At 40.8% G+C, this 27,021-nt stretch overlaps 1 protein-coding gene across 4 annotated transcripts in view; it reads right to left on the bottom strand.

Moving 5' to 3' along the window:
- Nucleotides 1–24,502, bottom strand: part of LOC120997037 — a 72,298-nt gene extending 47,796 nt beyond the window's left edge. For 2 of the 4 annotated variants that reach the window (XM_040426950.1, XM_040426968.1), the window contains exons 1-2: nucleotides 24,258–24,501; nucleotides 18,596–18,782 (exon numbers count right to left, since the gene is read on the bottom strand). In XM_040426950.1, coding sequence (XP_040282884.1) covers nucleotides 18,596–18,782; nucleotides 24,258–24,435 — 365 coding nt within the window. In that variant the 5' untranslated portion in view covers nucleotides 24,436–24,501. Of the gene's footprint in view, nucleotides 1–11,008; nucleotides 11,399–15,108; nucleotides 15,136–15,536; nucleotides 15,573–16,159; nucleotides 16,181–17,842; nucleotides 17,899–18,595; nucleotides 18,783–24,257 lie in introns of those variants that run through there. The other 2 variants (XM_040426958.1, XM_040426944.1) reach the window with 2 other exon arrangements.
- Between the last annotated feature and the right edge of the window lie 2,519 nt (nucleotides 24,503–27,021).

The raw sequence follows: 27,021 nt of genomic DNA, 5'->3' as shown, positions 1-27,021 counted from the left end.
CACAGAATAAAAATGTGACTGTCTGCCAGTACAGGCCCCAAAAATTAGCCAATAGGCGTTCACCTGACAGCAAAGAACTTTGGATTCTGTGGCAGGAGGTACATTAGGCGGTCACAGGATTAACATGTAACTGTCGTCCAGTACAGGCCCCAAAAATTAGGCATTCAACAGCCATAAAAGGCCTTTTATGTCGCTGTATTTACCAAAGACAGGGACCATGATTTGTTCTGGGTGGTGGGGGATATTTGTGTGCTGTCATGAGGAATTTCAATCAAACATGGTCGACTCGTCACATGTGTTGAATTTCTCTGAGAGCCATGCCTTATTCATTTTTAGAAATGTGAGGTAGTCCACGTGAGCTAGGCGAGTGCGTTTATCGGTCACGATCCCCCCCTGCTGCGCTGAACGTCCTTTCGGACAGGACACTGGACGAGGGGCAAGCCAACAGTTCCATGGCAAATTGTGCCAGCTCTGGCCACAAGTCAAGCCTGCCCACCCAGTAGTCCAGGGGTTCATCGCTTCTCAGAGCGTCCACATCGGACACCTGTCGGTCTATTCGTTCCCTGAGGCTAAATCCGGAGGACGGCTTTCGATGGGTTGGCTGTAAGAATGATCTCATATCCGAAGTGACCAACACATCTTCAAACCGCCCTCTTCTTCCATGCGCTGTCGGATTGGTACCCGCAACTGTTTCTCTGTGAGTAGAAATTCCTCTGCCAGCGCCTTCAAAAGCAGAATGCAGCATTTCTCGAAGCAAGGCCTGGAAGTGCTGCATTCTGACAGCCCTCTGTGATGGTGGTAACATTTCTGCCATTTTGTGTTTGTACCGGGGGTCTAAGTACGTTGCCACCCAGTACTGGTCCTTGCCCTTTCTGCTTTTTATGCAGGGGTCCCTCTTCAAACACTGGAGCATGAAGGCCCCCGTTTTCACTAAATAGGAAGCGGTAGAGTGGCCTGGCTCCTGATCATCATCCAGGATAATGTCATCCTCGGTCTCCTCCCTCCATCCACGGACAACAACAGGGATCCCAGAAAAGTTTAAGACATGCTCTTCTTGCACCTCCTCTGCCCCGGCACCATCCTCCTCTGACTCCTCTTCAGACTCCTGTTGTTGACTTGTCTCAGATGTAGTAGCCCCCCCTGGGAATTCATCCAGCATTGCGACTTCCTCATCTTCCTGCTCCTGCTCCTCGACGGCTTGATCAATGACACGACGCAATGTACGCTCCAGAAAGAAGGCGTAAGGTACGATGTCACTGATGGCGCCCTGGCTGCGACGGACCAGTTTGGTGATCTCATCAAATGGACGCAGAAGTCTGCATGCGTCGCACATGAGCAGCCACTGGCGCGGTGAAAAAAAACCAATCTCCCTAGAACCTGTCCTGCTGCAGAGTTCGTAGAGGTAGTCGTTAACTGCACGTTTCTGCTGGAGCAGCCTATCAAGCATATACAAGGTGGAGTTCCATCGCGTCGTGCAGTCACAAATCAGACATCTAATGGGCAGTTTATGTCGCCGCTGAATGTCAGCAAGGCGAGCCATGGCCGTGTAAGATCTTCTGAAATGGCCAGAGATTTTCCTGGCCTGCCGCAAGACGTCCTGGACCCCGAGGTATTTGGCAACGAATCGCTGCACGACTAAGTTCATGACGTGTGCCATGCACGGCACGTGTGTCATTTTGCCCTGTTTCAGCACGCTCAGCAGATTGGCACTGTTGTCGCACACCACTTTACCAACTGTCAAATTGAGCGGGGTTAGCCACTGATCTGCCTGTAACCGCAAAGCTGAAAGGAGTGCAGAACCAGTATGGCTCTTGGCTTCCAGGCACAACAGACGCAGCACAGCATGGCAACGTCTCACCTGGCACGTCGAATAGGTTCTGGGGAATCAGATCTTGGGGGGCGCAGCTGAAGAGACGGTAGCAGGGAAAGGAGGAGTCAGCCAAGGAGGAGAGGGAGGATGGAGTAGGAGGAGGAGAAGAAGAGGCAGGCCTGCATGCAGCCCATGGCGGTAACACCAAATTTACACAGGTGCCACGGGTTGCATGCTTGACGGCCGTCAGAAAGTTCACCCAGTGGGCAGTAAAAGTTATGTACCTTCCCTGCCCGTGTTTGCTAGACCACGTGTCTGTGGTTAGATGTATCTTGGCACCAACACTGTATGCCAGAGATATATTCACTTGCCGCTGAACGTGGCCATATAGCTCTGGGATGCCCTTCTGGGAGAAATATTTCCTTCCGGGGACCTTCCATTGCGGTGTTTCAATGACCACAAATTTTCTAAAGGCCTCCGAGTCCACCAGTTTATATGGTAGTAGTTGGCGCGCTAGCAGTTCCGACAAGCCAGTGTTCAGCCGTTGGGCAAGAGGGTTATCCGGCGCCATCATCTTTTTACGCTCGAACATTTGGGCCACGGAAGCCTGCCTTTTGCCAGATAAACGCAAGGACAGCACGGTGGAAGGTGGAGTGGATGACAATTGGGAGGAGAGAGGAGAAGGAGAAGTGGCAGGATGTGGAGCGCAGGGAGTGTGACTTTGTCGGTTCTGACGGCGTTGCTCCCACTGGGCTCGGTGATGGGAGGCCAGGTGCCTTCTTAAGGCAGTCGTCCCTAGGTGAGTGTTTTGCTTACCGCGACTTATGCGTTGACAGCAAAGGCTGCAAATGGCAACACTATTGTCAGCAGTGGACACGTTAAAAAAAAAACACACTGTGGAGCCATGTGCCGGCGTCCCGGGAGCACCAGATGTGTCCGTGCATGGTAGATGGCTCGCTCCAGATACATTTGCAGTCTGCTTTTTGCCTCCTGTGCGTGAGTTCTGCCTGCTTCTCCTCCCTATCTGCTGCTTCGTCTCTCCCTCTGAACTCCCCTCCTCTTCCTCTCTTGTGGGCACCCACGTGACGTCCATCGACACGTCATCATCGTCACTGTCCCCACCACTAACATTAGAGATCTCGGACTAGGCAGCAACAGCGGGGACCAACCTCCTTGGGCTGATCTGGGTACTGTCGTTAGACTGCTGAGTGACGGCTGTTGCTACCTCTACTTCCTGATCCGATGCCAAGAATGGCTGCGCCTCGGAAATGTCTTGGAATGGATCGGAAAATATTTCCTGTGACTCAAGCGGAGGGGATATGGTGGTGGTGGTGTCTTTGGGGGTGCACACAGCAGAGAGTGAAGAGGGGTCAGATAGAGAGGATGAGGAGGGTGCAGAAGCAGAAGGCTGAGTGAGCCACTCAACCAAGTCTGGTGCATCCTTTGACGTAATCGCATGCACCTTCTGCAACTTCCCACTTAGGCTCTGGCCTGGTGCTCCTGCCCGACCCCTACCACCCCTGCGGAAGGGCCTGCCTCTTCCTCTGCCTGTAATTTTTTAAATGATTCTGTGACAAAAGTCTCTATAGAAGAGCAGTATTTGTGGAAGAAGGTTTATAACTCCCCTGCTTCTATCAATTATTTTAGGGGGTGACTGGTGTATCACACCAGTATAAATTATTTTTTCCAGTACCATTTGTCACTGTGTGTAGCAGAGGGAATGCAGCAAAACAGCAAACAAATGCTTCAGTACCCAAATACACTATAAAGAAAGTATATTGTTATATAACACCCCGCTTCAATCAGTTGTTTTGGGGGGCGACTGTCATATCACACCAGTTATAATTATTTTTTTCCAATACCGTTTGTCACTGTGTGTAGCAGAGGGAACGCAGCAAAACAGCAAACAAATGCTGCAGTACCCAAATACACTATAAACAAAGTATATTGGTATATAACACCCCGCTTCAATCAGTTGTTTTGGGGGGCGACTGGTATATCACACCAGTTATAATAATTTTTTCCAATACCGTTTGTCATTATGTGTAGCAGAGGGAACGCAGCAAAACAGCAAACAGATGCTGCAGTACCCAAATACACTATAAAGAAAGTATATTGGTATATAACACCCCGCTTCAATCAGTTGTTTTGGGGGGCGACTGGTATATCACACCAGTTATAATAATTTTTTTCCAATACCGTTTGTCACTGTGTAGCTGCAGTATCGCTGCAGAAACGCTCACCAGTCACCACTACTGCTGCACATTACAAATCCACTATAATATGCTTTCTATGTTAGATAGTATATTCTAAGTGTATTACACCCCTCTGTACTGCACACCTATCAAAAGTACACCTATACCAGTCTTTAGAAGGACTTTTGTGGACCTATTTGATAGCGTTTTTATCTCAGCCTGTCCCTGATCCTCACAGCAACCTTTCCCTACACTGACAAAAGACTGAATGTAAAATGGCGGCCAGATCAGAACTATTTATAAGGTAGGGGGTATGTGCTGAAACTTTTTAATTGGCTGTCCTGTACCACCTGATGGATGTGTCATGGGTCAAAGTTCTTTTCAATGTAAAAGAATATGGCGGGCGCGAATATCGCCATATGTTCGCATGTTCGGTGAATCGCGAACGCGCAAAGTTCGCTGTGAACTGACCGCCAGGCGAACCACAAGGCCATCTCTATTCCCTATTTGCCATTTCTAAAGTTCCTTAAAAATGTTACAAAACTAAACTCTAAGAAAACAACAGACTATATTTCCTAATTTAACCTAAAATTCATGCTCTTCATGGATGTTACATTAGCCTAAGACATTTAAGCATAAAACATAAAAATGGAGAACACTTGACAATTCATGCTCATTAGCCACTTAATTTCTTTCACAGACCTTCTCTAAACTTTTGAATGCACATGTCCAACTGTTCAGTGTTTCTGTACTTTTTGCACAACTTGCTGTTCTCTAACAAGGAGCTTAACTGCAAAATTCACAACAGGTGTTTGATCCATGAATCACCCGAAACATTTCCTGGTTCAATTAGAAATGGTATTTGAACAGTCCTCCTCATCATGCTGTTCACATTTTGACATCATGAGACCAAGATGACACCTTACAATTGATCAACAGTACCTCACTATTGTGAGGCTTCAAGCAGAATGTTCTCAGACGGAAGTGGTCACAGAAAGGTATAGAAGTGGACCTCCTTTGGCCACATCCCACACTGATGACCGCTTCATTGTGAACAATGCCATGCTGAACCAGTGGATGAATTCCACGCAACTCCAGGCACATTTAAAGGAGGTGAGAGGCACCAAATTGTCATGTCAGACCATTCAAAACCGTTCACATTAGCATGGTCTGCATGCTAGATGACCTAAAATGGTACCTTACCACACCATTAGGCACAGGCATCATTATCTTGCATGGGCCAGGGAGCATCTATATTGGATGAGGAACCACTGGGCCTCAGTTATGTTCACTGATGAAAGTCGATTCACGCTGAGCAGTAATGATGGCCTCCAATGATGTTGGAAATATCAAGGAGAGCCCTATGCATCAGTCACTGTTGTCACCAGACGAGCCTTTGGTAGTGGTGGTGTTACAATGTGGGCAGATGTGTCTAGTCAATACAGAACTGTCCTACACTTTGTGTATGGTACAGTGACAAGCCCATACTACCTGAATGACATCATTAATCTAGTCATTGTGCCTCTGCATGAAAAACATATGCCTAATTTCATCTTCATGGATGACAATGCGCCAGCTCATTGAGATCACATCATTAGGGAACGGCTGCTAGAGACTGGGGTACCTCAAATGGAGTGGCCTGCTCTTTCTCCAGACCTGAATCCCATTGAAAACCTATGAGATCAGCTGAGTCACCGTGTAGAGGCTCGTAACTCTATATCCCGGAACCTCAATGTCCGTCGTTGTCAAGCTGTAATTGAGGCTCAAGGCCATATGACAAGTTTTTGAGACATTGACATTTTTTGTGGGGGTATACCCACCACTGGTGTTGGCTTTTGTTTCAATAGATTGTTTGAGATGAGGAAATCACTATTGCATGCTTCTACTTCTTCTACGCCCTACTTTCATGATATTATATCACTGGAGCTTGAATTTTTTACGTTTTTCATAAATTTCACCTGAAAGCCAAATATCCCTAATTTTGTGTGAGTAGTGCACATATGCTTTTAAGATTATGGGGGAGATTTATAAGAATAGATGTAAATGAAAACTGGCCTAGTTGCCCATAGTAACCAATCAGATTCCACCTTTTTACTTTCCAAAAGGGCTCTGAAAAATGTAAGGTGGAATCTGATTGCTTGCTATTGGAAACTAAGACAGTTTTCCTTTACATCAGTTTGATCAATCTCCTCCTATGTGATTATAACTGTGATAGTGATTATGTGCTTTGTTTTCAAGGGTGAATTGTATTTGCTGCATTTTTCCTAAACATTACAGGTCCTGTTCCCCACGAGTCATGGAGTCTAACCGGCACAATATTGGATAGTGTATAGCCTAAAATTAATGTAAGAGAACCACAGTGCTTTACAGGATAGGCCAACAATATCAGTTTGGTAGGGGCCGACTTTCAGCACTAACGTTGATCCACAAAGTACAGTATACTGTTTGTTGTAAGTATAGCGCTTAGCTATAATACAAGACTTACCTTATTACATAATTAAAATCCAATGTTCTGCCTCTACAAAGTAAACACTTAGCAGGTAGATAGCTCAATGATTTTACATTAGAGAAAGTAACCTGTCCTAGAATGTGAGCAGGACTGGTTGCCACCACTTGCAGACCTGCCTAGTGGGGTTGAGGGGGCAATGCCTGACAACACATTACACTGCTCTACAATAGATGGTATTGATGCAATCCTGCCTATGATATGCCAGCATGGCTGAGCAGCTTGACAGGAATGTTTTTCAATGTGCAGTATATGTAAGTGCCAGAGCATGGAGTGGAGTGGAGTGATGCCAAGCTCTAGAAGTGGAGGCAACCAGTCCTGCTCCCATTCAAGGACATTGATTGTTAGCAGCCATTTTATATTATTTCTAAAATTATTATTATGTGTGGACCTAATGCCTGAGGTGATAAAATACTGTAGGTGGTCCTTCAAATGTGGAGAAAGCGTTATGCACCATCAGTGTGAAGTTGCACCTGGCTGTGACAAGCTGGTTTGTCTGGTAAAGAACCTAGACAAGGTGAAGACCATTAGGGCGGTGGGTACTGATTGGATGGATACTGGATGTTACTATAGGGGGTGCAGAGTTTGTAGAAGCACCTGGTCCCTCATGCCATCCTGGAACGATAGAAGACTTTCAACTTTAAAGAAGATTTATTTGCAGACTTTAAGTTGTCATTTACAGAACAGTCAGTATTCGAGGACTCAATAAACAGAAATCATTCTTGTGAGATTGTAAAGCTTTTATTAGATATGAGGAAATATAATACAGTCTCTGTACATGCAAGTCTTATGCAACTATATATAAATTGCTACTTTCAGGAAAAAGGTTTTTCATAATTTGAAAAGTGATGACATTTACAGTACTTTAAATCCAAATTTGACACAAACCTTATTTAAATGGATTCTGTCTTTCTATAAGGTGTAGCAAGGCTTTCCTTCACTGGGGGCTTGCTTTTACTGCCATAGTCTAAATTCCCTGGACAAAGCAGAATGGCTTTTGTCTGCCCTGAAACACAGGGCCCATGCCTTGCCAGTTGCCAGTGTCCTCTAGCTACATCCGTGTAAGGGGTCTTTGTAATTTATACTATGTGGGAATGTGATGCCCTAGATTCAATCTCATGGACTGCAGCTGATGGTTTTCTGCTCTTTAAATTAAAGTGATTGCCCCATTTCAGCCATTCATGGCTGAGATGGGAAGAACCCATAGTAAGCACAGGCCTGGTGAGGCAAGTTACAGAAATGGTTGAACGACCAGAGCTCTGCTGTTTCTATAACTACCATAGCAGTAAATTGGATCTACACAACAATGTAGAACGGCAATATGTGCTGTTTTCATAACTCCCGAATTACAAAATCAGGGTACCTTGCTCTTTTATGGTGTTTGCCTAGCTCCCATTCACTACTATGAGAATTACAAAAAGAGCTGAGCAATCGCTGCTCAGATGTTTCCTTAAAGGGGTTGTCCCACAAAAAATATTCTACAGTTTTCAAACCAGCACCTTGATCTTTTGTAATTGCATGTAATTTAAAATGTAGCATAGCCACTGAGTTATTCAGTGAAATGTATATGTATAGTGCCACCTGCTGTTTGTTTTTTCTTTCTTTGACTTGCTCACTGAGAAGGTCGCACATGCTCAGTTTCATCCTTCAACTGCCTCCTGAGCTGTTATATGAAGAGCTGAGACACGCCCCCTGAACTCTGATAGGGAGAGCTTAGACACGCCCCCTGAGCTGCAGCAGAAAAGACCCTCCCCTTGACCAGTCAGCTTGATGTAAATCTAGCAGATCAATGAATGAGGAGATCTCTGGATCCATGTGAGGTACAGGGCTGATTCTAGCTTTGTTAGAAAGAGATTGTCATGTACTATGTGATGTCTGATTTTCATTTTTTACATTACTCATGGGATAACCCGCGCGTACTGTGGGTTATTTCCATCTCTCTCTCTCTCTCTCTCTCTTTCGATTCTCCTGAAGTGAATCAGATAAAATTAGAATTGTTCAAACGTTTTGGGTGGAATTTCCAAGATTTCCATTTGTTCATGTCTATCAAGAATCAATAATACACCGGCATTGAGGATCAGTGTAATGGGCCCAGATCCAAATATCTCAAATTATGATGATATTTAATGTGAATAATTAAAATATGAGTTTATTCAAACACACGGGGGCAGATCTCTCAGTACTATCACAAGGGCATCACTTTTTTGTAAAACTGTTGTAGCCATTTTATATAAAGACACATGGTTAATAAATTTGGCACACATAACTTGATTGATTTGCATTACTCTTCATATTGTGACCACCAGATGGTTGGCTCCATGTGATGTGTGCTGATGTAGACTTTCATGGTTAGTCAGGCTAATAAAAACTGCACTATATAATGTGCTCATAATCAGTATCTAGTAAGATAATATCCCTCAGTCCCACCTGCCTTTTGTACAAACACTAGATCTATTTGACATCTCAGCTTTATAGTCCTATTTATATTTTTCCAGGCAGATGGTAAAGTATGGACCACACTGTGTATAGACGGTGAAGTTGAAGAAATGGACTTCTCCATAAATATTAATATGTTGACTTGCCTGTAATTGAGCACGTGGTGAACGCAGTCATTTGGATTTTTCATTTGTACAAGAGGCAGAGGTGGACAGGGGAGAGTGATATAATTTCCTCCTGTATACCTCATAAGCAATGCATGGTTACATTTTAACCTAAAATTGCTTAACGTCAATGCCTGCTGATGGTCTCCAATAGAGCAGCTATAGAAAAATTATAAATCACCTAATAATTCATTCCATGTTATCATTACTATATATGAACCTGATAGATACTTATATCTCACCGGTTGAATAGTTTATCCATTAACAAAAATTAAATATTAACTAGTTAACTATGTTAGCAATCATACCTGGCTTGCATTAAGTATCCAGTGTTCCCACTAACAAAGAGACCATTACTGAACTTAATATTTAACCAAGAATTAACATGATACAAATCAATGGCCGTGTCAATAACTAAAACATTAGTTCAAATTGCAATAGTCTATAAAAAATTAGAACAGTAGTAGAGACATAGATCTTAAATATGAAAAATATGTGCAAAATGTCTATTATACTAAATTAGTCTGAATAAATTAGACTATTTAAGTAATATTTGGCAGTGCAGTTAGATGAGGATGCAGTGACTACGATAATGTATAGCAAATTTTATAACTGGAAGAGGCATAAAATGTATAGTAGATAGAGGATCCTATAGGATTCCTATACTAAATGAAACAGGACCTTCTTCTTACAAGTCTCCTTTTGTGAAAAAAGTTTAAGCCCCATCTCTTGCCCAAAAATCTATACATCAATGCCCATTTATAGACAGAAGCATTAGTTCCTCCTCCTCAACTCTGAAAATGAGATGGTTGGGGAAGATCAGTATAGGTAATGTTAAATACTACATTTAAGGTCTGTTCACACAAAGATTTTGGCGCTGTTTTTCACAAGTTTTCCACACGGAATCAGCATCCAACCCGCCTCTTAAAAGCCTCTCATTCATTTCAGTGGGAGACAGAACATGCTGGAAAAAACAAAGTGGAAAAAAAGCAGCATGCTTAATCTTGAGTATCCGTAATGATTTTCCCATTGAAATAAGGGGAGGCTGAAAAACAGCACCAAAAACTCCACCAAAACCATGCAGAACATCAGATTTATTTTTTTTGTGTGTTTTCTAAATCTTTCATGTGAACATACCTTAAAGAGGTTGTATCACTTCAGCAAATGGCATTTATCATGTAAATTAAGTTAATACAAGCCACTTACTAATGTATAGCTATTATCCATATTGTCTCCTTTGCTGGCTGGATTCATTTTTCCATCACCATACACTGCCCGTTTCCATGGTTATGACCACCCTGTAATCCAGCAGCGGTGCCCGTGCTCTCACACTATAGGAAAAGGCATCAGCCTATGTGCACTCCCAGGCTCCCAGCCACCAGAAATGGCCAGCGCTTTTTCCTATAGTGTACAAGCACGGCCACCGCTGCTGGATTACAGGGTGGCCATAACCATGGAAACGAACAGTGTATAATGTGATGGAAAGGATGCAATATGGACAATCACAATACATTAGTAAGTGGCTTGTATTAACTTTTTCTACATGATAAATTCAATTTCCTGAACTGAGACAACCCTACAAATTGTCAGAACTATTATCACAAATAAAAAAAAGCCGAATCCACCAGTTAGATACCGCAGTCCAACAGGAAAACCATCCTTGGTCTAGCTTAATTTTCTCTCGACAAAATTTTTTATATTACATAAGGCTACAAAGTTTACTTCATTTAAATCCTATTAACCCATCAGATTTCTATCATTGTGACCTGCTGGTAGAAAATTTTTGAAAAAGGGTCAGAGTGAGTCACCATCAGACTCTCTATCTTGATCCCTCTCAACAAAGAAAATGTGACCATTAAGCATGACCAGTCACAAAAAACAATGACAAGCTAGGATTGGAACCCTTTAAGCATCAGAATGGGAGCAGTAGACGATTGGTGAGAATTTTTTTCAAATTTTTTAAAGCCATTCTGACCCTCTTTTGAATATTTTTACTGTACAGAAAACCAATTTAATGTATACTTAGATTTCATGGCATAATCTAGATTGGCTTCTCTTAAGAAATTAGATTTAGTTTCAGAACAATAAATCATGTACCGTATATATAACTGAAAACATAATTTTTTTTTAAAATGTCTATGAAACATCCTGTTGTACGACATCCATTAGACGCAATGCTTGTTGGGAATCAGGAGCAGGCTGAGGACCATACTTAAAGCCACAGATATAAGACTGGATTGGTCTATAGAACCTGCACTTGTGGTTTGAGCTACACGACTGGTCGTTGCTGCAACGGAAATGATAAAAAACATTACTCAGTAGTTTCACAAATATGTCTTATAATACAAATGCTAGTATAAAGAATATTTCCTCCAGCCATAAGAAACTCTTGAGTGTCTTCCTTTCAGTACACTGCGTGCAGAATTATTAGGCAAATGAGTATTTTGACCACATCATCCTCTTTATGCATGTTGTCTTACTCCAAGCTGTATAGGCTCGAAAGCCTACTACCAATTAAGCATATTAGGTGATGTGCATCTCTGTAATGAGAAGGGGTGTGGTCTAATGACATCAACACCCTATATTAGGTGTGCATAATTATTAGGCAACTTCCTTTCCTTTGGCAAAATGGGTCAAAAGAAGGACTTGACAGGCTCAGAAAAGTCAAAAATAGTAAGATATCTTGCAGAGGGATGCAGCACTCTTAAAATTGCAAAGCTTCTGAAGCGTGATCATCGAACAATCAAGCGTTTCATTCAAAATAGTCAACAAAGTCGCAAGAAGCGTGTGGAAAAGCCAAGGCGCAAAATAACTGCCCATGAACTGAGAAAAGTCAAGCGTGCAGCTGCCAAGATGCCACTTGCCACCAGTTTGGCCATATTTCAGAGCTGCAACATCACTGGAGTGCCCAAAAGCACAAGGTGTGCAATACTCAGAGACATGGCCAAGGTAAGAAAGGCTGAAAGACGACCACCACTGAACAAGACACACAAGCTGAAACGTCAAGACTGGGCCAAGAAATATCTCAAGACTGATTTTTCTAAGGTTTTATGGACTGATGAAATGAGAGTGAGTCTTTATGGGCCAGATGGATGGGCCCGTGGCTGGATTGGTAAAGGGCAGAGAGCTCCAGTCCGACTCAGACGCCAGCAAGGTGGAGGTGGAGTACTGGTTTGGGCTGGTATCATCAAAGATGAGCTTGTGGGGCCTTTTCGGGTTGAGGATGGAGTCAAGCTCAACTCCCAGTCCTACTGCCAGTTTCTGGAAGACACCTTCTTCAAGCAGTGGTACAGGAAGAAGTCTGCATCCTTCAAGAAAAACATGATTTTTATGCAGGACAATGCTCCATCACACGCGTCCAAGTACTCCACAGCGTGGCTGGCAAGAAAGGGTATAAAAGAAGAAAATCTAATGACATGGCCTCCTTGTTCACCTGATCTGAACCCCATTGAAAACCTGTGGTCCATCATCAAATGTGAGATTTACAAGGAGGGAAAACAGTACACCTCTCTGAACAGTGTCTGGGAGGCTGTAGTTGCTGCTGCACGCAATGTTGATGGTGAACAGATCAAAACACTGACAGAATCCATGGATGGCAGGCTTTTGAGTGTCCTTGCAAAGAAAGGTGGCTATATTGGTCACTGATTTGTTTTTGTTTTGTTTTTGAATGTCAGAAATGTATATTTGTCAATGTTGAGATGTTATATTGGTTTCACTGGTAAAAATAAATAATTGAAATGGGTATATATTTGTTTTTTGTTAAGTTGCCTAATAATTATGCACAGTAATAGTCACCTGCACACACAGATATCCCCCTAAAATAGCTAAAACTAAAAACAAACTAAAAACTACTTCCAAAAATATTGAGCTTTGATATTAATGAGTTTTTTGGGTTCATTGAGAACATGGTTGTTGTTCAATAATAAAATTAATCCTCAAAAATACAACTTGCCTAATAATTCTGCACTCCCTGTATATGTTTCTTTAAAACAATGACAATATGTCAGCCATTAGGCTCCAGAGTTACATGCACAGAACCTGTATAATAACAGAGTAGCTATGGCTCCAAACTGAAGACCCATAGACGCTCTAATTCAGGGATCCTCAACCTGCGGCCCTCCAGCTGTTGTAAAACTACAACTCCCACAATGCCCTGCTGTAGACTGATAGCTGTAGGCTGTTCGGGCATGCTGGGAGTTGTAGTTTTGCAACAGCTGGAGGGCCGCAGTTTGAGGATGCCTGCGTCTAATTGATGCAGTGTGGTACCACCCTTTTGTGGAGATTCAACCTCAAAGGAAATGCTCACATAGCCGAACCTGTTACAAATTTTATATTAAGACTCAGTTACTACTCGACCAGTGTCCGCAGGTAGTTAAATGATTAGAATTGCTGGTGCTTAGCCAGATTGTACAGAAAATAAAATAAAAAAAGAGCAAAAATTTTTATGATCAATAATAACAGAATGATGTTCCATTTTTAGAGTTTAAAAAATTTGGATGAAACTTACCTGCACCAGAAGTTTTAGTAATGTCTGTGTGACTATCGTTAGTTGGTGCTGATATGCAGAAAACACTATGCATGTCACCTTTATTTTTTCATAAATAAATTGTTTTCCTTTTCATTCTAAGGCTGGGTTCACACTTCAGTTATTTCCATCAGTTTTTGTGAACCAAAGCCAGGTGCAGGTCAAAAACACAGAACAGAAGGACATTTTTCCATTATACCTTATCTCTGAGCAGGCTTCACTACTGGTTTTGGCTCACAATAACTGATGGAAATAACTGATCAAATAACTGAAGTGTGAACTTATAGGATCTCAATAGCGGGGAAAACGCTTCCGTTTTGTCCCCACTTATTGTCAATAGGGACAAAACTGAACTGAACAAAATGGAATAAATCAGAATGCATTCCGTTCCGTTTGGTTGCGTTCCCATCGTAGACAGAATAACGCTGCAAGCAGCGTTTTTCTGTCCACGATGTGGTGCGGAGCAAGACGGACCCGTCATGACTCACAATGTAAGTCAATGGGGGCGGACCCGCTTTCTCTGACACAATGGAAAACGGATCCGTCCCCTATTGACTTTCAATGGAGTTCATGACGGATTCGTCTTGGCTATTTTAAAGGTAATACAACTGTTCATAGCAGATGCAGACGGTTGTATTATCATGATGAAAGCGTTTTGCTGATCCATAACGGATCCAGCAAAAATACTGGTGTGAAAGTAAGTAACCTCTAGCAGGGGGACATAATTAGAAAAAATAAATAAATCAATAACGCAAATTGCCTTCAACTTGAGGCTTCAAGAAAACTTCTATACAGGTGGCATCATACCGCTCATCCACTTGCAAAAAATTATTTTAATATGGCTATGGAACCATCTTTGATATATGGTAGGAATATAGCAATATACATCCATTTTACAACTCGATTCTCATTTTTATCAAAAAGTGTTGTACCCTGGTTCTCCTTACCTTAGAATTACTTTAGATCAACTGTCTACCCCAGATGGAAAATCAACCTTTCATATTTTAACCATGACATGTAGCTAGAAATTTAAAGAGCACACAACTTTCCTCTATCATAGAAATCACGTTTGATCCAATTTGCTTATACTATAGAACAATTGGTCACTGGTAAATTACGCGGTAAGGCCACGTTTTAGTGAGTATGGGCTAAATGGGCTGAAACTCTGTGTGAGCCTGTCTTCTTCTTAACTTTGTAGATACTTGAATTCTGGCTTTGCTTTCTGCATTGCTACATTGTTAAAGATAGCCTGTCATACTTGTTTGTACTTCTTGTACTTCTCTAGTCCGTATCGTATTAACCCTTTGTTTCATATTCTTGCATATTTCAGTTGTGACAGATTTGTAATATCCTACTTCTTCAACCTATGAACAACTCTTATTATACAATCAAATGTTTTTCCTTAGTGAATGTTTATGTTTATAAAAAATTTAACTTTTGACAATGTATATGACAATTTGGATGAAGTATACCTGTAGAATTGGTAGCAGCGACTGGTGCTGGAATGAAGAAAGACATATGCATCAGTTTTTTCATGTGTAGTTTTTTTTATATTCATAATAAAATAGAAATACATGATTTTTTGGGATCTTCTCCAACCAGGATAATAAGTACTGTTTTTTTAATGCTTCATTAGCTGAATAACTAAGGTTTTGACATTTCTAAATGAATATTCTACAACTTAACTTGGGCTCGGAGAAGATTGAGAAGCAGAAATGGTAAACAACACTTGCCGCTAAGCACGATTCTTTTCCACGTCAATGCTCACAATAAAATTTCCTATTTCAACTCTTATTATACAATCAAATGTTTTTCCTTAGTGAAAAAACATTCAATGAAAATAGGTTTATAAAAAAATGTAACTTTTGACAATGTATATGACAATGTGGATGAAGTATACCTGTAGAATTTTGTGAGTTGGTAGCAGTAACTGGTGCTGGAATGAAGAAAGACATATGCATCAGTTTTTTAATGTGTATTTTTTTTTTTTATTCATAATAAAATAGAAATACATGATTTTTTGGGATCTTCTCCAACCAGGATAATAAGTACAGTTTTTTTTAATGCTTCATTATCTGAATAACTAAGGTTTTGACATTTCTAAATGAATATTCAACAACTTAACTTGGGCTCGGAGAGGATTGAGAAGCAGAAATGGTAAACAACACTTGCCGCTAAGCACGCTTCTATTCCACGTCCATGCTCACAATAAAATTTCCTATTTCAGATACAGACTGGGGCTTATTTAATAGGAAAACAAAGCAATCTATTCATATTTGTTTTCTGAATTGAAATGCAGGAAGAAACCAAAGTACACTGAGGAAACCTATGCTAACACACAAGATAGTAGGCAAATTTGACTATACAGATGGTGTCCCTGGTGAACCAAGATTTAACTCAGGACCTCAGGAGTGGAGGCAACAGCTCTAATCATTGAGCCACATTGATAGTCAACATGATCCCATAATTTAATATAATATTACAAAGAGAAAAAATGACATAAGATCAGGAGGCTTTACTAACCTATAGTTGTTTGACTGGTATCTGGTTGGAAAAAAGAAAACATCAGTTTAAAGTAATTCATTAGAAAGCAAATAGGAACAACTGACATCTGTAATTCCTATTTATCTAATGCTGAACTTGGACGAAGCATAACCATTGGAGGCAATGGCCTCAGGCGCAGCCATCCACCATGTCTAGAGGTGCATTGTCAAGCTTCCATCAAAAGAATTCCTGTATTAACATTTATCACCTACCCACAGGATAGGTGATAAATGTATGATTGATGGGAGTCCAACAGATGGGATGTCCGGTGATCCGGAGAGGTGGGGCTCCTCAGCATGAATGGAGAGGTAGTGCTCTGCTATCTTCTGCAGTCCATAGAAGTGAATAGAGCGATGTCTACGCAAGCACACTACTGTCACATTCAAACATGGGGCTTGGGGATCCCATTGGCCATATACCTGCAATCATATATTTATCACTTATTCTGTCCAATAAAGGTTGTTTATGGGGAAAAAACAGAGCTACAGCAAGGGTTTCCTTCAACCCAGGTAAAGATTCAGTTTTCTAACCAAAATCTGTATCTTAATACCATTGCCAATGTAGGGAGGCTTGTTGGTGCCATCCCCTTGACATCCAACACTTGGAACACAATATCAGACCACAGACTATGCCCTGTGTAAAACACTGGAGTGCACACACAGGGTTTCTGTCAGTCAACAATCTGAAGAGCAAAACCAGGACACTAGGCAAGACTAACAGTTACTGGGCAACAGGGGCCATGGGTACAAAATTATTGAACCTCATAAACACTAGACCTCTGCAGTGTTAATACTGGATGCAAAACCAATGGGTAGAATGAAATATGTTTAGGGTAGTACAATGAACCTGTCAGGAGCTTCCAGCAGGCTCCCTGGTTACAAACATCTTGGTTTTACTTTAAAAACTAGCTGGGAAAAGGGAGAAGCTTTATGAAAGCCCTCTTTTAGCTTCCTTCTGCCCAGCTCAGCATGATTGACTGACCTTTCCCTATTTGTGTTACTCTTCCCCTTGTTCCCATCTTATCTTTAAAGAGGTTATCTGAGAATTTAACATAGATGACCTAGCCTCATGATTGGCAGGGGTTTGACTCCTAGGACCCCAACAGATCTGCTGTTTGAAGAGGCTGTGGTGCTCTGTGAGCCCTTAGACGTCTTCCTAAGTTTTTGACATCACTGTACAATGGTCATGTGTCCTAGGCACGGCTCAGTGCCATTCAAATGAATGGGGCTGACCTACAATTTCAAGCACAGCCACTATACAATGTACGGCACTATGCTTAGTAAGCTGTGTCGTGACAGCAGATCTCACTGGAGCTGCAGCTGAGTGGCAGGGGTGGCGGGAGCCTGAGGATAGGCCATTAATATACAATTCTTGGATAACCCCTTTAAACTATGGTGTTTCAGAATAAAACATAGTTTTGTGTGGAACCAGGGAGCCTGTCGATACTTCATGTTGCCCATAGTTCAAGGAGCATGAAACTTTTGACAAGTTCCTTTTAAACTACTGGAAATATACAATGAAACTGCCACACCGAGAAAAAGGAGACACGTTACAGCTTTCCAGTTTGGCAGGAAGGAATTTCCCTCCCAAAGTAAAACATTAAAAATATTCTCATGGTGCAATACTAAGAAAGAATTTTTATACAAGTTATCAGGAACTCACCTTGGCTTAATGATTGTTGTAAAAGGAAGGTAGTTGTGTCATTGTGAATAAAAGCACTAAGAGAATAAAAAAGAAAAGTGTCAGCTTCATTTCAAGCTGAAGTTCCACAGCATATACAATGGCAGCAAAGTGGATTAGATTTGAAAAAATCAGATCCTTGTGGGGCGGAAAAATTATACAAAAGAATATGCACATACAGTAACTTGACATTCCAATTTTCCGGATTTTCATAGCAAATTTCATTGCATGGCCTAGAGGTGACAGGTCAAATCCACTTCAAAATTACAGTCAAAATCCATATATAACTCAAGCAAATTTTGATACCGATTTGTCACAGATTTTGCTCTGGATCCACGGCAAACTCAGTGGCATTTTTCTGCACCAAAATACGTCCGGATGTCCCTTTTTACTGAATATTCTATATGTTGTTCCTCTTTGTTAGACAATTTTGCTATTGGTATAAATCTGTGAAAACTTGAAAAACATTGTCCACACATTAGTTGGGACTCAGTATGTCTTTGGACTGTGAGAGGAAACCCATGCAAACCCAGGGAGAACATGCAAACTCCATGCAGATGTTGTCCTTGGTCAGATTCGAAGACTGAACCACCATGCTGCTGTTTATGGGGAAGTTGGAAGAGATAGCTATTTTGCTTACTAAAAACTGGTTTTGCTTACTGAAAATACTGTTTGTGTTGGGTACAATAGGGGGAGGGGTTTTTCAGATGAAGCAATAGAGCATTGACCACTTACTTAATTGTGACATTTTTCACATTGTCTGGTGAAGTCCATGTTGTTTGAAGGAGCTTGTTAGTTCCGAAATAACCAGTAAACAGGGCACTTCCATTACAGCTAGTTCCTTGAGACCAGTTCCCTACTGGAGTTGACTGATTAACTGCTTGTAAGAGGACTGTGAAATTGCCATTTCCTGTCACATTAACTATAAAAAAAATTGTAAAAATTATTGAAAATGATAGGGTCTGTTAAAAGTCCCAAACAAATTCAGAGTCCCACCTTACTACATACATACACATTGAAACTAGATTCTTAAATCAGCTTCAAACACAGCGATGATCTCATAAAGAAAGAGACAAGCATGAAGGGTATATTACACCTTTAAGGGGCTGTCTAATAAAATAATTAATACTCACCTTACCGATCCCTTGCTTCTTATGTTCCGATACTTCCTGTTTCCCTGCTAGGCTCTATTTCCTGATTGCTTTCTATATACAGCAAATAACTAGAGATGACCAAATTTCTGAAAATTTGATAAGGCTCCGATTCCTAAAATTCTGATTATATAGAATTAGAATTTTTAAAAAAAATTGGGTTACCAACTGCAAAAGTGACCCAACTCAGCTGATGACTGACTGAGCAGTTACAGCATTTATTGTGTATCCAGAGGGACCAGCAAGCAGAGACCGGTGGGGGATGGAAAAGTATTGGAAAGTTGGGGGGTCGGTAAAGTGAGTATAACTTGTTTAATTATTTATACCATTGGCCAGAAAATCCCTTTAGGTATGATTTCGGCTTGACTCGAAGGATGCTTTTGCTTTTGTATGCTAGAGAGCGCTGTTATTTTCCAATATCATTTTCCAAAATACACAAAGGTTTCTAGACCTCTAATGGCTGCAATTGAATTCAAACTCTCATTATTTCCATTCAGAGGATGACACTCTGTCCAGATCATGTGATGGACACACAGGTGACCTGCATAGAACTCTTGCTAGTAACGAACCAAGCAACTACATGACCATCCTACGACTAAGGCAGATTTTCATAATCTGAAAGTCATAATTAAAAGGTACTTATTCAATAAATACCGTACAGCAAAGATCTTGGAAACTGCAAGGTGTTGAAACACAAAATATATTAGAAAACTGAATAACTTTAGCAGTATAACGTGAATAAGCATTATTTCGGGAAGCTGACTTAAATGGCTTGAGGGCAGGGAGTGTATGCAGCTGCTCAGACAGCACAGTATTAGGAAATATACTGTATGGAGCTTATCTTTAGGCGCTTGTGCACTGTGTGAAAGCACAAGGTACGGGGGCGTTAACATACAGATGAGCAATGTACATTGTTTCCTAAGGATGCATTTCATTTCATTTCATATCAAGAATGGATTTATGAAACGAATGAATGCTTCCATTTAACAATATTCAATGTGAGCAGGAGGTGTAAAAACTGTCTGACTATATGACTAATGGATTCAGTACGTAAGACAGCTCCGTATAATTAGCCTTCTACTCTATACTCGTCAGTTTACAATGACAGCCTTGTACAATCAGTTTTATATAACCCATAATTTCCAGAGAATTTGTAGTAAAATAAACAATGGCATATAATAAAGGAGAACATGTTACGTTCTCCTTGTGGTTTGAAGCTATGAAAAGAAAATGTATACCGCTTGTGAATTCAATGTGTCATGTTTGACCGTGAGCTCCTGGTAGACATGTCCTGATCAGGGGCGTAGCTATAGGGGGTGCAGAGGTAGCAGTCGCTACCGGGCCCAGGAGCCTGAGGGGGCCCAAAGATCCTTGAGCTGCATAAGAAGATACTGGTATTATAGAAAGTCCATGCTGGTCACGTTACACCTCTTGGTGGAAAGAAGGGGTTAGGTCAAGAATTTGGCACGGGGAGTACTGTTTCAATTTTTGCCTCAGGTAGCACGAAGGCTATGTGCTTCTCTGCTCCTGGCCACAAAGCACTGAGAGAAGGGGGGCCCAACTGAACTCTTGCACCAGGGCCCAGGAGCCTTTAGCTACGCCCCTGGTCCTGATCACTTCTACCAACCATTGGACAAGGAGTGGTGCTGTTCCAGAGGGAAAAACTTTTGGAACCTGAGCCAATCCTGTAGCTTAAAAGAGCAACTGTCAGAAGAATCAACCCCATTAAACCACTTTTCCGATGTTCCCGAGAAAAATTACTTATTTTTTTTTATGTAAAAGAGGGCTTGAATGCAACTCAGCTCCTCCGCTTTTCAGGGCTGAAGCCTTGAAGCTCTCATTTGCATAACCAATAAAGATTTTTTTTCTCAGGAACGCCACCACCAATTTTAACAAGACAGGTATCACTTTAATGAGTAAGATCAACCCTACTGACAGGTGCTACTTAAACAGCAGTGTAGGGCAAAGGGAGAAGCCTCACTCAGTGTACTCACTACAATATTGATTTCCATAAGTAAACACCCCATTATAGCCATAATCCATGAGATCTACAATTGAGGGCTGAAAATCTATGTATTGGACTAGATTTATCAATATGGTCTTAGGAAGAACTTGGCAAGGGAAATTTGGCATAACCATGGCATGCCACGAGTACGTTTTGTCCTTATGTCACTTTATTGATGATGCATGTGTACGCCATTTAATTCTCTGGAGCTACAGTGTCTGTTTTAGTAACTACTGACATTCCCCATGTAATAGCAATTCTGGAGCATTTATTAGGATTCTGTGTTGTGCCATTCAAATGATTATTTCTGTTAGAAGTCATGGATGAATTACTAGCAGTTTGCAATGGAGGTCCAGATGGGTGTTACCAGTTGGGGGGTGAGGGCTCCCTGCACAGTCTGACACTGGCTGCACTGATTGGATAGTGTCAGACTGTGCAGGGAGCGGTGACAGGTCCTCTACAAACTCTGTTTACATCTGTGTCGGAGGATCTTTTAAGAGTTTCTGTTGCAGATTCCAAAAATGCTGTAAAAAAAATAGCACTATTTTGTCAACCCAACAGATAACATTATAGTCATTGAGGTCTGTTGGGTGTGGTTGGGGACTATTATGCAACGAATCCAGCACTAAAGCCATTTTCATTTTCCTGTACTTATGACAGAATAGAAAAAATTTAAATCTAAACATCATATACATATAAATACATCTATAAATCTCAGTTAGGAAATGGAGTAAGTTTAGAGGAAAACACAGCATTGTATGATCACTCAGAATCTGATGCCAGACAATGTAACTCTGTTGCCTCTGACAAACTGGCCCTGCTACATGTATACAGCTATTTCAAAGATACATGGCGCTGCAGGACTTCTAACAAAGGGGATGTATGTAAACATATTAGGATAAGATATTAGGATAATGTTCTTTTGAGAAAAGAAGGAATGAAGTCAACAAACACGGTCCCCTTGACTGCGGACAGTCTATGATTTTACCACCCATACCGTGGATTTTGCATACAATGATAACTGGTTTTCATCCATACATCTGTGCTGTGAAGTCCATACAAATGTCACCCACAAACAAATAAAGTTGCTTCTTAAGGGGGCTATTTGCCTACTGAGTAACAAACCTTATGGGTCCCATTAAAATAACTGCGATCTGTTATGCTTAATGCTTCGGTTTGATCTGATACATACTGATTGGTCATAGAACCATCAGAAAACTATACTAGCAGACCTTTTTCATTAGTCTGTTCACAATGGTGTCCTGGTTCAGTTCATCAGGCTTTTATCACCCTTGATGTGCAGACTAGTGTAATCTTCCAAGTCAGAGAAGAAACTAATACATTTATTATAAGTCAGTGTGATCCACTAAGATCAGTTGAGATCTAACATCAAGGTTCCAACAAAGATCCCTCAAGCTGGAACTCATGATACCAATGTGATCTAAAAATGCTAGATTCTGAAAGATTTAGGGTGGTTCTTATAGAGGTTGGTATAACATTTGCACAATCAACAAAATATGAGGTCCATGATACTATTCCATGATACTCTTTCATTCCTATTGAGGTTTCCTCAGACCTCATTTTGTGTTTGTTTGAGCTCCAAGAATCCTTATCAACACCAATCTTGAAGTGCTATCTTCAAAGTATGCTTACACTGAAGAGGAAATTTTTCTTAGAAGAGGAAACCAAGAATGGACATCCAGTAACAAGGCAGGCGGATATAATCACAGAAATTATGGATATACCATCCAGGAGTCTCAGGATCCAAGGAGAAGATGGAATATCTTGGAAGAAAACTACTACCATTGTCGGAATTTATTGAGCTCAGCTTGATGCATTTGCATCCCAAAATATCTACAGAGGGTTCCACATTTTTTGTATGAAAAAGAGTTGTTGAATGTATTTTTGAACACAGTTGAGACAAAGGCATCAAGCATATAATAGGCAAACTTATGGTCAATATAAGTCTAAGGGCAAGTTAGACAAACTGTATACATTTGTAGCTTATACACTGAACAAATACGATGTGAGCCTAGCCCAAATCAACAATGATGTCTAGGTCATTATAATTAGTGTTGAGCGCGAACATTCGAATTACGAATATTTATCGCAAATATTTTGAATATAGTGCTATATATTCCTTTTCCGAATATTCGTAATTTTTTTTTAACTTGAAAAATCGGCAATGTAACGATTGCGTAATATGCGAATATTACGTGATCAATACAGGCGTGGGTCTAAAGGATTGGAATATATACCACTATAGAATATAGTGCTATATATTTGTTTTTTAGAATATTCGTAATTTTTTTCCATCTGAAGTCATGATTCCTCCCTGATTAAGTAACTTGTCAAGCAACTTAAGCAGGGAGGAATCATGACTTCAGATGGAAAAAAAATGACGAATATTTAAAAAAACAAATATATAGCACTAAGTGCTATATATTCCTTTTTTACCCACGCCTGTCTTGATTGCTTAATATTCGCATATTACACGATCATTACATTGCCGATTTTTTTAACGATTATTCGCCGAATATTTTACAAAATATTCGTGAAATATTGCAAATTCAAATATGACCCCTGCCGCTCATCACTAATTTTAATGAGTGAAGCCGACTTAATCAATGTTATACGGTAACCTATAAAACTCTATGGTGACACATTTTGAAGCTTCCGGAAAGTATAATTTGTCGGAAACAAATAAAAATTCAAAAATATAAGCAGCGATATGCATTTATGATGTAAAATGAAGATACATCTAGAGTGTTAATAAAATTTGATAGGAATGAATATGGATCAAAAGTTTTGTAAAATAGAATTTTGCAGAGATAAAAATTAATTAGCATAATTTTGAAATTGATGATATTTTAAAGGGGTTGTCCCATCTAGAGCATGGCATCCTATTCGGTCATTGCAATGGAAGTTATAAAACCAGTCGAGAGAACATGCACGGCTGTCCGTCAACTCACTGCTATGGGACTCATTCTTAATTCAGAAAATTATAAAGTTGCTCAAATCATACAGCCCGAAAGATCTTGATGAAAAATGTGGCTCTGCTACCTCTATAAACAAAGAAGTACCTCCAGCTGTTACAGAATCAGGTACGAGCCTGTGCACGTACTGCTTAACGTATTTGCTTTGCCATTTGAGGAACATCACAAACTCTTTAAAACCTCTTCAACATTAAAATGTTACAAGCTTCTTAGCAAGTTCACGAAAAATCAGCAGGTAAACTTACCAGTGTAACTTGTATTGCTAAGAAGGTGAGCAGGAGAGACAGTCAAGTTAAAATCTGAAAGGCCGGCATTGCTCAAGTTGCCATTCAATATGTTTCCACACAAGTCAGTGTTTCCATTCACATAAGAAACCACCAGACCAAGGAAAAGGAGGAAAGCAGAAAATCCACTCCGTGCCATTTGTGATGAGATGACTCCTGTGTAACGAGAGAACACCAGCACTAGGATGACTCTGACTTGGAAATGCTGGGCCTTTTATCCAGCTGTTCACATGCAAATTAAGGGCAGGACTGACTCCAAGGACTTGCAGTGCAGGTTAATGCGAATGGGTCATTCATTAACGCAACAACAAAAAGAAAAAAATCAGCTGAAAGAAGATGTTATCTAATGTGTGACTAAGAGAATTATTATGTTGCTTGGAAAAGCCTGTAACATGTTGTTCTTCGATTGTTTTAGCTTATTATTGAATGTTCTCGCATGGCAAGACCCCTTACTGTTATCTCACATATATATTCTTATTATTATAGCCAAATTTACCACCCTAACTCCTCCCACAGATTTTACACTACATAGACAGTAATATACCGAAACGTGCGGATTGCTCCCGATTGGTGTGTTATTTCTTTGTGGAACGTTTCGCCGAATGGTTCACGAAATATCAACTTTTTTGGGCGAAATTGGTCCCATAGGAATGAATGGCGGACTGTTCAAAACCCGAGTTGGAGCTGACAAAAGCTAGAGTGTGAGCTGAAAAATCAGGACATGATTTCTAAACGGCCACCACTCCCTCATTTCCAAGCCCATCTACACAAATCTTATATCAAAACGTTCAGCTATCCCTGCTGCCACTAAAAAGCCACAGTTCTGATAGTTTTCACAATATGACCATTTGTTTGCAACTCATGCCGCCCATTGACATTCATTGAAACTCCGCTCTAGCCACCTCAAATTTGAAGGGCAATTTCTAAACTGCGACTGTGCCTTCATTTTTAATATTTCAGAGACATACTATGCATCAAAATGTAGGTCTGAGTCTTGTGATTCTCATAATATAAAGCTCTTCACTGTAGGATTTATAGTGACCTCTCTTTACTGCTGGGACTGGGGTACATTCGGTTACTGGGTGACGGGAATTCAAATTTAAATAGTGGGCGGAGCCACAAAACCAATCAGATTTTCCCTATTGACTTCAATGAGAAAATGTAAAAAGCTGTTATTCTTACAATATGAAAGCCAGAGTCCCCAAACTGGCACCATGGGTCGCTGGGTGAGTGTGGTTAGAATTTAGGAAAAGTGGGTGGAACCTTTAACAGGCAATCACATTTCAGCCATTCGTTTTATATGTGAAAATTTCAATTACTGCCGCTCTTTGACTGTTAATGGCAGTGTCCTCAAATTTGGCACAGTCAGTCATTGGGTGACTTGGGTTCAAATTTTAAAAAGTGGGTGGAGTCACAAACAGCCAATCAGATTTCAAGCCAACATCCTGTGGTTTCTACAGAAACTACACCATCTAGTTATGTTGGCTTGAAAAAGCCAACATACTGTTATTCGTTGGTGGTTCAGCTTATTATTATTCTTGGCGCCCCCTCTCTTTCTAAACGCTATTCCTCCTACAGTTTTGGGGGTACATACCCCAAACTTTCCACACTTCTTCGTCCTATAGCAAAGTTTGTTGCTTGTGCTTTAATAACCGTTCCCACCCTCCGGGCCCCTGTGGCGGGCCCCCAAACGCCACTTTTTTCCCATAGACTTTGACAGTTTTGAAGCTACATTCCCCAAAGTGGGCGGAGCTAGCAACGGCCAATGAAAATTTAGCAATTTTCTATACGCTACTCCTCCCACAGTTTTAGGAGTACAATTACCAAACTTTGTACACTTGTTCGGCACATACCCAAATAGGTTGCTTGTGCTTTGTTAAGCGATCCCACCCTCCGGGCCCTAGGGGCGGCCCCCCGAAGAGCCCATTTTTTCCCATAGACTTTCATTGGAAAATTTTAAACTTTTACCACTCGTACAGCTTTTATGTTAAATTCGCCAAACTTGGGTCACTTAGTCATGGGGTCAACCTGAAAATTTCTGTCACATTTTGGGGACTCTAAAAAGTGGGTGGAGCCACAAACAACCAATCAGATTTTCCCTATTGACTTCAATGAGAAACCTTTAAAAAACTGTCCTTCTCACAGTATTTAAGCCACAGCACCCAAACTCGGCAGGGTAGGTCAGTGTGTGACAAAGGTTAAAATTTATAAAAAGTAAGCGGAGACTACAACGGCCAATCAAATTTTAGTCAGTTGTTTTAATCGGGAAATTTAAAACTGCCGCTACTCTTAGACTTTTATTGGCACAGTCTACAAACTTGGCACAGTTGGTCAATGGAGGACTGTGAGAATGTCTGTCTCATTTTGTGGATGCTAAAAAGTGGGCGGAGCCACAAACAACCAATCAGAATTCCCCTATTGACTTCAATGAGAAAATTTAAATTGCTGCCATTCTCACAGTATTTAAGCCGGAGTACCCAAACTTTGCACCATTGTTCAATGGGTGACTAAAGTTAAAATGTATGAAAAGTGGGCGGAGTCTACAACAGCCAATCAAATTTCAGCCATTAGTTTAAATGGGAAATTTTAAACTGCAGCTGCTCTTAGACTGTTAATGGCAGGGTCCTGAAACTTGGAACAGTTGGTCACTGGAGGACTGTGAGAATGTCTGTCCCATTTTGGGGACACTAAAAAGTGGGTGGAGCCACAACCAACCAATCAGATT

Source organism: Bufo bufo, chromosome 1 (assembly GCF_905171765.1).
Source record: "Bufo bufo chromosome 1, aBufBuf1.1, whole genome shotgun sequence".
NCBI classification, from domain to species: Eukaryota; Metazoa; Chordata; class Amphibia; order Anura; family Bufonidae; genus Bufo; species Bufo bufo.
The sequence above is the reverse complement of the archived record's forward strand: the minus strand, read 5'-3'. Positions and strand labels throughout refer to the sequence as shown.